Here is a 13,842-nt window from a genome sequence, read left to right as displayed (position 1 = left end):
GCGACAATTTGTACTTCCGCAGTAGCGCTTCCTTCACATCACTGTAGCTCTCAAACGCCTCTTTCGATAAGCAAGTTATTACCTCTGATGCCTCCCCAGGAAGCAAGGCTAACAGATTCTGTGCCCAGAGTGATTGCTCAATGCTATTCCGTTCGAACACGTGCTCAAATTTCACGAGGTATTTGGACATATCCTCTCCGACGACGAAGGGTGGAAGTTGATCGCGTATTCTTGGAACGTTAGAAGTGAGACTAGGCGCCGGCGAGCTATTTCGGGTCTCCAACTCTTTCATTTTAAGCTCGAGCTCACGACGCTCCTTCTCTTTCCTTTCCTCGCGACGTTCCTTTTCTCTCTTTTCCTCCTTTTCCTCCTCGCGACGTTCCTTTTCTGCCTGCCGCTCCCGACGTTCATTGATATCCGCCCAGGCCTCTTCGGCTTCCTCAGCCGTTACGTCCCCAGTCCTCATGACCTCAAGGATCGCATTCTTTCTTTTGGTTGAGCCCAAATCAATGCCCAACTCCTCACAAATTTGGAGAAGTTCTTTGACCTTGTACTTCTCCATCGTTCACACTGTCCTCCTGCTGTTTACCCTTCTTGAATATACCTGCCGTACGCTACTATAATGCTACTAGTAAGACATCCGCAAGTATTTCACACACTGCCTTGTTTACCCCTCAGCATCCCCTGGTTTTCAAAACACTCTCACTAGGCTTGAAACAGACAAGGTTAACACAATGCAACACCAAATCTTTCCCTAAGCTACTATAACCTATGTGAGAGAAAGTCTGGTGTTTCAGGTAAACTTCAGGCACTCACCGCGCCGAGGTAGCCGATGCCGGTCAATCCCGTAGCTACCATCCCCTATTACGACTTTGAGGTGGTCCCGTAGCGCTCGTCACCCGTTTTGTGACAGAGCGTTGGTAGCGAAAACTCCGAGTCAGGCGTCGGCGAGAATAAAGAAAGGGACTTTATACACTATATACAGGTCATTATACAGGACAAGATCGGATCGGCACGGGGGCCGAGAGCTCACAGCAAACGCGACTGTTCCCGCACGGCGACGTCCGGCGAGACACCAACGCGTGACACATCTCACTCCACTCGAGAGCGGCACTCGGCTCCCGGTGGGTCGGTGGATCCGGTTCTCCCGGCGGCGGCGTCGGGGCTTATAAAGCCCCGAGAAACGATTGTCACTCAAACGGCCCAATACAAAGCCAGCACTCGACAGTCGTCCGAGAGGTCCAACCAGCGACCGCGCTGGCCACCCGCTTGAAAGTTGCCGCGCGCGGTGACCTCCAGGGAAAAGGAAATATGGCGCCGGGCTGTCTAGCACTTTGTTGCACGTTTGAACATGTCGCTTGTTGATGCTTCTCCGCAGGACGCCGCTGTCTGACGGCTCAGCATCTTGACTTGTCAAGGGAGAGTTAGGGCGCTGTGCCTTTCGGCGCAGCCTCGGGTTTGTTCAAAGGGCGTTCGCAGGATAAATTATGCATCTTGTAGATTCGGATTCCGGGCTGGTGGTAATGGCACAAGAATACGCGCTGACTCCAGTCCTCCTCGCTGTTTGGATCCGAATCCCTTTGGTTGGGGCACAGCCAGAACATATGATCAAATAGACACGGAGTGTGTCCACAACTTTTACATTCCGCGGGAAAATCCTGGTCAATTTTGTTAAGCACGAAAGGCGTGCGATAAGATTTCGTTTGAATCATTCTTAATGTGACTGCCTGAGCTCGGTTGAGCTTCCGATGGGGGAGGGGGGAGGAATAAACCTCCTACCGTACCTATAGTGTGAGGTGATCTCGTGAAAAGTACTAAGTGGGTCTTTGTAGGAGCCGCAGTCATCCTGAAGCAGTTCCCGATCTGATGCGCGGAATGTGAGATCTCGCACAGCAGAGTGAGCTTGCTCGTTAGGATTGCTGCCTTTAGGGCTGACCGAGAGGCCCTGATGAGCCGGAAACCAGACTAGGTGTGAGCTATCCAGTTGCTCGTAATTTTGAGTATTAGGACTGTGTATAAGTAACTTGTGTAATTCCATTGAGACGAAGCCGGCTGAGTAGTTCCTTATAGCTGTACGGTAATCGGAGAAAATCGTGGAGTTTCTCCTCATTGTAATTGCAAGTCACGCACTCACAGTGTTTGCTGACACAAGATTGGCGTGGTCTAAGAAAACGCAATAAAATAATAATAATAATAATAATAATAATTGTATACATGAAACGAACAGGTTGAGAAACAAGGTAGTAACAAGAGGATGCCAAGTAATTTATTATTCCTTCCAAATGAGCGGACACTAAATTCAAAAGAAGAAGAGGGTGACGGTTCATTCGAAGGTTCGCGCAGAAAACTATTTTTCATTTATTATTTTTCTGCTGCCGCTTCTCCTCCCTTCGCAGAATGTTCCTCATATTTCCAACTAGTAAACTGGTTTTCGCACTTACAACACCAAATATCTGGCCTTTTGGTGCTGTTACATAGACAGAAGCCCTAATTCGATGACTAGTGCTCTGCATAAGTTCATTGAATCATCCGGATGGTTACGCTGCTAGTGTGACGACCGTGCGACATTTTATTTTATTATTATTTTTAGTTTTTCAGTTTAATTTCATTTTTATTTGTTTTTATAGGCACTCTCAAAATCTATGCTGCCAGTTAATTGCCAAATGATTCGTTCTAAGTGTTCGCCTTAACCCCTTTCGGCACGTTGTTGGGTGTACGTTTCATTCCACGCAGTATGTGGCCATACCTACTCGCGGGTACGAGCCATGCTTTGAGGCAATAACAACAAGAATTCGGAATAGGGACAGCAAAGAAAAAAAAAAGGTAACATGGTAATCGAAAAAAAAAGAACCAATAAAGATTGAAGGAAAAGCCTTTTTCACAATATACGGACGGCTCCGTCACGGCTGTCTACAGCGTGGGAGCAATGCTAATATTGGGAATTTACCGCAACAGACGCCCTACTTCCACCTACCGGGAAGCTGGAAACGCGCATAGTTGCTTCTCTATCATTAAATAAACATTGTCCGCACCGTTAGCTTGTCAAAACTGCTTGTTCATGCTCACTAAAATGAATGTTACATGTAGCAGAGGTGTAGCTACTGAAGGAATAAAAATGGTGTACTACAGCCTGCAAGGAGTGAAAGTGAAGCTTCAGATGATCGGCGTGTTATCTTACCTCGACATGTTGTCCGTATTTGGTCCCGTGTGCAAGTGGCCACCAGTCTTGCTTCGCATGTTTTTTCACACACGCTTTCTTCGCAGCACTAAATAGATGAATAAATGACGCATACTACACAGTTTACAGGACGACGAACAAAAAAAGGAGGCGTAAAGCACCACGCGGCGAAAGAACAGCCAAAACTACACAAATATGAAATCGGCTTGTTTCAGCTCGCGAGCGCCTCTTGATATGGTTCCACACAGGTTACGTTATTTTTATTCCATATTCGATGAAAGTTTATTCAGCACAAATACTAGAGCTGGACGTAGGCAACATCATCTTTTACTTCTGTTTTTTTGTTTTCCAGCGAAATTGGCGCGCCTGGTGTTGAGGGGGGAAAGCAATTCGCTACTGCGGCGCCATCACTGGCAGGGACGGCAAACCGTTCCTGGAACAGGGAGCCCGCCGCAGATATTCAGCACTGCTTTCTGCGTGCGGTGACGTGCCTTGCTCCGCCCCCGGCTCCCGACGCCGCTAAAACGTAAGTGCCGTCAGTCGCTGTGACGCCTCCTGCCTTGGCGTTCACATTCCTGCGGTGGGTTATACAGTTCCGCTACCCGAAGCCCTTTGTATCCAGCTGAAAGGAACCAACCTTGTTCTATGCGGCAGGATGGGGGACCCCGAGGACTGGCATATCTTAGAAGTAACTTCGAGATCAACCGCGACCTGTCTGCTATGTGGGATACGCTTCTGTGTCCGATTCCATAATGCGTGTCGCTTCGACTTGTAATGCGCCGAGTACTATCTAGGCCAGTCGAAACGTGAACACACCGGCCGTCGCGGCGAAATGGCTTTGGCGTTGAGCAGCTAAGCACGAGGCCGCGAGTTCGAATTCCGGCCGCGGCGGACACATTTCTGCGAAGTGAACTGCGAAAACGCCCGCGTACCGCGCATTGGGTGCACGTCGAAGAACCACCGAGGTGGTCGAAACCAATCCGGAGTCCCCCAGTACTACGTGCCTCAGAATCATACGGTCGTTTTAAAACGTGATACCCTAGAGTGTAATTTTTTTTTAATGCGAACTGTGGAGCGCGCGCCTACCCGCCGCACTGTGGCCCGGTGGCTATACTATAGCGTTGCCCTGCTGTGTTCGAGGTGACGCTTTCAATACCGACCGCGGCCTGCTGCGCGGGCGAAATGCAAGAAGGCCCGTGTACCCATTTAGGTGCACGTCGAATAACACCAGTTCGTCGAAGTTAATCCAGAGTCTTCCACTGCGACTTGACTCGTAACCAGACCGTGATTTTGGTGCGTAAAACCCCAGAATTTATCTTTCTTATTCTTCATCGCGCGCCGTCGGCCAGTCATCCTCGTCCTTATGCGCGCATGGTTTTCAGGCAGAGTGCGGGTCTATACTCGGCTTACTTCTGAAACGTTGTCCATGTGTAGTCAGCGGTCAAGAGAGCATGGTTAGGTCAAGGTTAGGTCTTTGTACACTTTCGGAAGTTTAGACTAGACTTAGATGCGCACAGACGGCTTCTCCATATAAACTCTTGACCGCAACCCAAATATTGGCAGCGTTCCAGTGACAATAGACACTTGGTTTCTCTGCCATCCTTGTCTGGTGTGTCTTACCCTGACTGTTACTTGTACTCGGTGCAGTTAGAAGATAAACGAACACCAACTCCGCCAATTTTACGCTACACTCTAAGTGTCGCTCCAGCTGTTAACTTTTGAAAGTAATCTGCGGTGTTCAAATATGACGTTACCGCTTCGATGACTGGCCGCGCCTTAGCCTGGAACGAGGGTGGAACGCATAAGAGCATTCAAGCCGAGATTTTAGACTGAACAACCACAGGTGGGCGATATTAAGCGGGATTCATGAATTACGACGTGACTGTCACACGCAGTAACTTTGAGACGCTGAAACTAATCAGCCAGATAATTTTACGTTTCAGCTGTCCGAAAGTAGTTCGAGGAAATGTACCATGTCATACCTGTCTGAACACGAGAAGCTTTCAACTCGCTTAGCGCCTATGGCTGTGACCATGTCTATATCTGAAACAGCAATCGTTGTCTGTCTACAGAGACGACATGAACTGCTTCTCATGTTGATTTACTGAACTCATTTGCGTATTTCCGTATTTGCGTATTTCATTTCCGTACGTCTTAACCTTGGAACTTTTGTGCCAGCATGTGCACTCTGTCCTTCGCGGTCAAGGCGACCTCTGCTTATAGCCACCCAGCCATGGCACTGACAGTCCGTGAAGCGACAAGGCTGCTGTGACCACTCTGATGCACGTTGCCATGTCGGAGGTAGCTACACTAAATGTTTACATTAACGCTTCTTATTCTGGCGTTTAAGTTAATTTGGAAATCGTGTAATACAGTGTGCTTTCACTTTATATTTCGAAATGCGCCAGTTTATTTTGTCCGATTTTGTTTCGAACGCTAACGCCACTCTTCCCGTAGCGCGTTCAGAAGGAAACACTGAAAAGAGATCGTTGCTGCCGTGCGTCTGCTGCGCTACACCTGTTAGTCTTTCATCTTGGTAAACGGTCGCTTGCGTAAAATAGTTTGTGTCTGCTCGCGTGACAGAAATATTGTGCTCGAGCCACCATGTTTCTCTAACAACTCTGACGCTTCCAGGCCCTGGATATGGAGGCATACAGGTTCATGCAGTTTGCCGAAGAGCAGTTCGGAGACGACGTAGAGTTGCTCGAGAGGGCAGCCGATGTCACCCGCGATGCGTTTCACTTGCCTTCACTGCTCGACCCGTGCACACAACAGAACGAAGCAGGTGCCCGCTGCTGGATGGTGACGCAAGCGGTAACTCGTTCTGTCACTTCAACCACGTCCACACACACAAAGTGACGCGAGCGTATCGCACACGGCACACATCAGATCCATTGCAGCGGTTTACTGCTTGCACTATATGTCGAGGTCACAGCACTGGGGCTGGTCACAGCGTTTCCAGCCGATAAGGCACTGGATGACATTCGTCCTTTCGTTGTCTGCGCAGGTCGGCGGCAAAAGGCATTTTCCACTCGTATAAAGCATGTGTTAGCAGGACAATCTGCTACTGCGCAATACAGCTTCCGGAGTAGCTAATGGGGTAAGGGAAGTAAGACAGTAGGGATAACTGTGCGTGTGGTATATATAATAACTTTCATGCATGAAGATTTAAGAAATGTGCAAATGTGACGTAGCTGGACAGAACAGTGGTAATGTTTGCCGCCGCTTGGAGATCACCTGATTGTTCTGGGGATTCCGCCTAATTACATAGTCTTAATTGATCAACTTCTCAAATATTATAATTAGATGAAAAGTGTCAATGAGAGAAGTGTAGCGTAACATGAAAAACTCCCCATACAGCTTTCCATTGCTCAATACGTGCTTAGTGTTTTTCCGAGCATGAAGGAAGCCCGCGAATACACGCAAAGTGACTCAAGCGGCCAGTCGAGCGGTAATTTTGCGTGTCTTCGCCGGCTTCTTTTATGTTCGGAAATACACTTTTATGTAGCACGTATTCAGCAATGGGAAGCAGTACCGGGATTTTTCATGTTACACTACAATTATCTCACCGACACTTCTAATATAATTATATTTGAGAAGTTGATCAATCGATTAACACCAATTATGCATTTAGGCGGAATGCCAAAAATAATCAGAGCATCCCCAAGCGGCGGCAAAAAAACGTTCCTTCGGTTCTGTTCAGCCACGTGGTCTATAACACACTTTAATATCTCGGGGCACGATAGTTGGGACATACTGTATAGTTAAAGCCTTCTACACATAACACACCTTGTGTGAGTTCGAGCCATGAAGCGAACCAGCTCACTTTGTTTGTGTAAGCAGCTCTTACAGACTTCGTTGACGTTGCGCACGACGCAGGAGGAGTTGAACAAGTTCCTGAACCCGTTCGGCATGGAGTTCAACGAACTGCAGGAAGGCAGCCTGGACTTCGCGATGACCCACAACGATCCGGTGGCCCCCGACGACCCCAAAGCGGTGGTCCTCTTCTTGTTCGCGCTGTGGTTTCTGCGCGAGCACCGCTGCTTCTCCGGCGTCCGCCTGGACGTGTCGGTGCTGCAGCGCTTCCGGCCGGTGCAGTTCCTGCGGCACGTGACGTTCGCCGAGCGGGTCGCCACGGTCCACCTGGTCGGCGTCGAGGGAGTCGAGCCCCCGTTCGACGTGTGCCCCCTGCTTGCGGCGCTCGAGCAAACGGAGCTGCTGACGCACGTCACCCTCGACAGGGTGAGTTCCTTGAAGGCTCGTTTCTTCCAGGCATCATCGGGAAGGCGTCGATAGTTGAGTGCTCTTTACGTGGCCCAATGTTGTGAGGGGGCTCACAAGGGAACCGCTGTGCTTGGTCAGTGGCAGTGGCGGTCTGGTGCTGAGCAAAGAGCTTGCTGCATGGTTTGATTCCCAACCTTCCTTAGAATTCGATACTCGCTTTCTCTTCTTCGTCTAATTGTTATTGCCGCTCTTCATTCTTGACCAGCTGTGAGGAAGATCGTATCTGACGATCAGACAGGCAAGCCTTTCGACCGAGTGGTAAGGTTAGACCAGAGTCCAAAAAGTAGTAAGGGTTCTGGTGACTTATGGATCGCTTGTCTGTCTGGCTGCGCCACGGGCATCAATACAGCCAGTTTTACTAAACGACTCATGCTATACGTATTTTGTAACCCTTAGGATGAGTGCCTATGACGTCGCGTCGCTGATCGGGAGGTCGTGGGTTCAAATCGCGCCTGCGGCGGCCGTCTTGCGACGGGTGTGGAATGCAGAAACGTTGGTCTACCCAGCTCTGGGTGCACGTTAAATACCCTCAGGTCGTCAAACATAATACCGAGCCACCGCCTACTACGGCGTCCGTCATAGCTCGTGTTCCGTTCTGGCGGTGTGTTATTTTTCTTGAAATTCGGCTGTCATTTATTGTCGATTTTTCCCCCTTTAAACCGGTGTTTCTCGGTGTCTAATTTCAATGTCGGAGTGCAATCGCCGTTTATTGGGGTCTGTGTTGTAAATGCACGGTATAATTACTGTAGAAAATATTACGCACATGGAATGACACAGCTTTATTGAACACATACCAAAAACTCTATACACCCCGCAGGGGCGTCTGCGTGAGCAGGCGTTTGGTGTGTTGCGAAACCACGGACCCGAGCACACGAGGGTTGGACCCTCCCGCGTGTAGCCGTGCGCGGCTTAGCCGTGTCTGGGGAAAAGGGGATCCTGGGGGTTGAGCCGATGCTGGGTGTTTGGACCTTTAAGGCCCCCCGGCGGAGGCAACACACCTCTTCGGCCTCGGCTTCACATAGACGGCACCCCCGGACTGACCCACCCGGGGGAAATCGGCAGTCACCTTTTCCTGTCCACCTCTTCAACCTTTTTCTTTCCTATCTTCTTTCTTTCACTGTCCTTTCATCTCTTTTCTTCCATCACTTCCTAATTTTCCTAGGCGGCTAGTGTTAACCTTGTGTATGTGCCCTCCCTTGGGTATAATATATTAGGTTATAGTGGCAATGTACGGTTGGCGCCAGCAGCCTTACCCGTTAAGTGCTGCAGCGTCCCCATGTTGGGCTCCGTGGTGGGTGGCCGCCATCACTGCCGAAAAGAAACTGAAATACTATGGGAACACCGGCATTTCCCCGCCTACTTGATCGTCACCCTCAGAAGAGGGGGCGCACCGAAGACCTGAGCACATGTTTCACCCGCACTAAAGAGACCTACCCAAAATACCACGTAGTACACAGTGAGAACCCTGAGAAACAAGCCAGAGTAATTTCACCATTTATAGTTTCAAAATCTTTGACCGAAGCCTTTGGGTCAGGTTATAAGGTGACGAAAATGGCAAGCGGAGATCTTCTTCTTAAGATCCCACAGAAAAATCAATACGAAAAGCTAGGCAGTCTGGTGACCTTTGGTAACATACCAGTTTCTGTTACACCACACCGATCAATGAACAGCTCAAGCGGAGTCGTGTCAGAGGCAGACCTTCAGGATTTGGCAGAAGCTGAACTCCTGGAAGGGTGGAAAAATCAAAATGTGACCTATGTAAAGCGTATTATCATTAGACGGGACAATAAGGAAATTCCAACCAAGCTTCTTATCGTAACATTTGCATCCAGCGTACTACCAGAAACCATCGAAACAGGATATATCAGGTTAACTGTGCGACCATATATCCCCAACCCAAGACGGTGCTTCAAATGTCAGAAGTTTGGCCATGACTCGCATAGCTGCCGTGGTCAAGTAACTTGTGCAAAGTGTGGAGTACAGGGCCACTCTTCCGGCAACTGCAGTGGCACACCTCACTGTGTGAACTGCAGTGGAGACCATCCAGCCTACTCATGCTCCTGTCCGAACTGGAAAAAAGAAAAGGACATAATCACCCTCAAAGTCAAAGAAAATATTTCATTTAAGGAAGCCCGTAAGAGGTGCTCACCATTCCACAGCACACCTTATGCTGATGCGGCGCGTCGGGGGGCAGCGTCGCAGCGGCCAATGCCAAGTACCCAGCCCGCGTGCAGCGAGCAGGTACCTTTGGCTCCTGCCCCCAGGGTGGAAGTAGGTAAGCCTACTCCATCCAACCAGCAACCAGGCCAGGCTACCCTTGGGTTGTCGGCCCCACGAGAGTTATCTGCGGCAACCTGCGCTACACGCAGCGATCCCGCAGGACCGATAGCGGCCACGAAGGTAGGCGCAGCCGAGGCTGCCTCGACCTCCCCGGCACCTCCCAGCGCTGGCAACAGCCGGCGCAGCCAAATTCCACAGGGAGCCCCACCGACCTCCGGGCTCTTGGGCGCAGGGGTCTTGCCTTCCGAGGTGACTCTCCCGAAAAACTTCTCGCTCGCAAGAGCGCGTGTCCATTGCCTCGCAAGAGGCAATGGACACAACACCTATCCCCACGGCGCACCAAGCGCCTAAGGAGCGGCGAGGCTCCCTCGAACGTTCCAGAAAAGGCAGAACCCCGGTTACAGGGCCTCGAAAGAGCTCTGTAATCTAATGCATCACTTCCGTTTCCGTACACACAGCATATATTAACGCGATAGCGTTAAGGAGCTCGTGTCGCAGAAAAGCCGGTGTCGTCGGCGTCGGTGTCGGCGTCGGCGTCCGCGGCGTTGGCCGTGAGCGATAAATCACGACAGGCACTTCATAAATAAAAAGCAACTTCCAAGATGGGCTGGGTGGGAATCGAACCAGGGTCTCCGGAGTGTGAGACAGAGACGTTACCACTGAGCCACGAGTTTTTTTTTTTCTTTATTGCCGACTTCAACACGTCAGTTTACAAAATCAGTCCGCGCGAAGAACACAACACGTATGCTAAAAATACGTCACCCTCACTTGGGGTTACGTGATGAGATTAAAATTCACGCATGTGTAGCAAAGCTTCCATTCTTGGAAGCCACTCAGGCACTGGGTCTTGTATCTTGTATCCTTCAATAGCTCTGCTAACAGATTCACAAAAATACTGTCTTATCGGCCTGGCATCAATGTCTGCGTGGCTGACCGCCATCCTGGATCGCCAAATACTGTACAGGCCCAATATCATAATCATGTCAAAAGGAACCCCGTCTTCACTCTCGACGGGCAGAAATCTAATTCCGAAAGCATCCACCGGTAAGTCTTTTTTAATCGTGCGTTGGAGAATGTCCCAAAAGAAAAGGGCTCCCCAACAATCTAAGAAAACATGTTCGATAGTTTCCGGCTTCCGGCATATGAAACAATGATTTCCCCAAGGCACAAAGAAACCCTTCGCTTCCAAATACGTCTTGACTTCAAGAGTGTTCGTATGGAGCTTAAAGAAGAAACTTTTAACTCCGCCTGGTACAGTCATTCTTTTCACACGTTTTAGAACTGACTGCCATGGACCTGCACAGTACAACGACCTGTACAACGGTACCGGAAGAAAGACCTCACACAGGTCCTTATAAAGTTTCTTTCGCGACACCACTGACAAATATTCAAACGAAAATCGCACTTGCAAGACGCGACATGCCATGTACACCTCTTTAAGGAAGCCAAAAATGCTCCCTTGCATACTCTCCGAACTGACAACCAAATTTGGCAAAACCCTGCCCAACCTAACCTGACACACAGTTCGCAAAAAGGGGTCATTCGTGTCACGAAAAAACATAAATCGGTTAACCAACTGGCGCAGATATAGATGGGCCAAACCTAGTCCTCCAGAGCGGACGCGGTGAAACAGATTGGTGCGTCGTGTCCGCTCCCAAGTGCTTCCCCACACAAAAACCGCAAATACACGGTGCAGCTTCTGCACATTGACGCGAGAACAATGAATTGCTTGCAAGACATACCACAGCTTGGTTACAAAAAAAAGGTTACAAATTGTGGCACGCGCGAAAATAGACCAGCTGAAGCCTTTGAGCCTGTCGGCCTTCTCACGCATTTCAGCAACTTGGCATTTCCAATATGGCTCACTGTCGCGATAATTCTCCAGCGGCACTCCTAAATATTTTACTGGGGTTGCTGTCCAAGTCATGTTTGCGAAATTCGTTGGGGTTAAGGGCCAGTCGCCGTGCCAGAACCCCAAACACTTAGCCCAGTTCACAGCACTCCCGCTCACAGAACAAAAGTCTTTCACAATTTGAACCACAACACGAACGCTTTCGTAGTCAGCACAGAATACGGCAATGTCATCAGCATACGCGAGAATGCGGACCTCCGCCGCATGCAAACGAAAACCATGAACGCTGTTGCTTTCAATAACGCTCAAACAAAAAGGTTCAATATACAAACAAAAAAGCAATGGTGACAGGGGGCAACCCTGACGCACAGAGCGTTGCACTTGGATGCGCGCTCCCACCCCCTTATTTACTAACAACCGCGTCGTGCATCCTCTGTACGCCATGGCTACGCCTTGGCAGATGACTGATCCGACATTAACGTGCTCTAAAACAGAGAACAAGAGGTCATGCGGCACCCTGTCGAAGGCTTTCTCTAGATCGAGCTGGAGCATTGCGATGCTTTCATGCAAAGCGTCGCAACACTCGAGCACGGACCGGGCTGTGTGTATGTTGGTATATATGGTGCGACCTTTGATACCACAGGTCTGATGTGGTCCCACTAATTCTTGCATCACGGCTTGGAGTCTTTTAGCCAGAATTTTCATGAAGATCTTGTAGTCTACATTAGTCAGGGATATGGGTCGGTAAGCGGTAACCTGTCGCAGTCTAGCTTCATCTTCGCTTTTTGGTATTAAAATTGTATGGGATGTTAAAAATGAAGGAGGAAGCATATCCTTGTCATAAGCCTCATTAAACAGTGTAGCCAAAACCGGTGCTAAATCATCTTTGAATGCCTTATAAAGCGGTGCTACTAGCCCGTCTGGTCCTGGGGACTTTCCCGGGTTGAGGTCTTCTATGGTTTTCCGCACTTCTTCTGTTGAAATGGGCAGTTCTAGCCGCTCTTTCGTATCATCACTAAGCCGCGGCATTAAAGAGAGGAAACGGGTCTTGAAGTCTTCGGTTCTTACTTTGGTGTAACCAAAGAGCCCGCTGTAGTATTCATAAAAGGCCCTTTCTATATTTCCTTTGTCTACGAAGATTACACCGTTCCACTCTATTTTTGGTATGTCATTCTTGCGGGCGTGCCTTTTTTCCAAGCCGAAAGCACGTTTTGTGGGCATTTCGCCCGCTATCAGCCGCTGTGCCCTCGCCCTCACGATCGCTCCTCGATATCGCTCCGTATCTATTGCCTCTAGTTTCTGCTTGACGGTGCGCATTTCTTCGGTGCAAGTGCCTGGCTGCTTTCCTTCTTGCATTATCAAAAACTTTAGGTCATCTCTCAGCGTGTTTTCCTGCAGCCTTTGCTTTTGCTTTATAGCGCACGATCGTTCAATTGCCATCATTTTCATTGCCTGCTTAAATCTTTCCCACTTCGCTCCCAGAAGTTCGTTGTCCGCCATTGGCAGTTCGTGTATCGCCGACGTAACGCGATCCACGAAGATATCATCGTTTAGAAGCTTCTCATTAAGTTTCCAGTTTTCCCACACAAACTTGCTTTTCGTTCCTTTTCTTTTACCTACATGGAAGACAACAAGACAATGGTCACTGAACGGCACTGGTTGTACGCTGTATTCGCCGCAGTACGGTATCAGTTCAACAGATACGTACGCCCGATCCAGACGCGCGTGACTCGTTCCTTGGAAATGGGTAAACCGAACGCCAGAACCACATCCGAGACAATCACCAACATCCTCTAGATGACAGCGATCAATTATGTCACTTAAACAGGCAGTACTCGCATCTCGGTAGGGCGTCGCACTGGTTTTGTCGCGTGCCATGCTTACGCAGTTGAAATCGCCAAGTAAGACAAGCAGACGGTCTGTGTCACAATGGTTGCCGACTGTCTCAAAAAGGTTTCGCCTCTCTTCCGTGTTAGTGTGCGCGTAAATACAGATAATACGCAATTCCAAACCAGCAAGTGTGATGTCACAGACAATCCATCGACCGAAAACGCAAGTCTCAACTCTTTCCACAATCGCTCCCAGAGACTGGCGAATCAACAGCATGCAACCTGCCGAGGTACCCACGGCATGAGACACGCAAACATCATACCGACTACTGAACGAGAGCACCATTCTGTCGGTCTGGTCTTGACTCTCGATTTTGGTCTCTTGTATCGCTACAATATCCAATTCCTGCTCAGTCACG

General features: G+C 49.4%; 1 protein-coding gene across 1 annotated transcript in view; it reads left to right on the top strand.

The window, feature by feature from the left end:
* LOC142558324 (uncharacterized) overlaps positions 1-13,842 on the top strand; it is a 71,469-nt gene that overhangs the window by 46,802 nt on the left and 10,825 nt on the right. The window contains exon 9 of the mRNA XM_075670471.1: positions 7,058-7,420. Within this exon, the coding sequence (XP_075526586.1) occupies positions 7,058-7,420 (363 nt within the window). The remainder of the gene's footprint in view (positions 1-7,057; positions 7,421-13,842) is intronic.

The sequence above is a fragment of the Dermacentor variabilis genome, chromosome 9 (genome assembly GCF_050947875.1).
Source record: "Dermacentor variabilis isolate Ectoservices chromosome 9, ASM5094787v1, whole genome shotgun sequence".
NCBI lineage: Eukaryota > Metazoa > Arthropoda > Arachnida > Ixodida > Ixodidae > Dermacentor > Dermacentor variabilis.
Note: the sequence above shows the minus strand (reverse complement) of the source record. Positions and strands in the feature narration are given on the sequence as shown.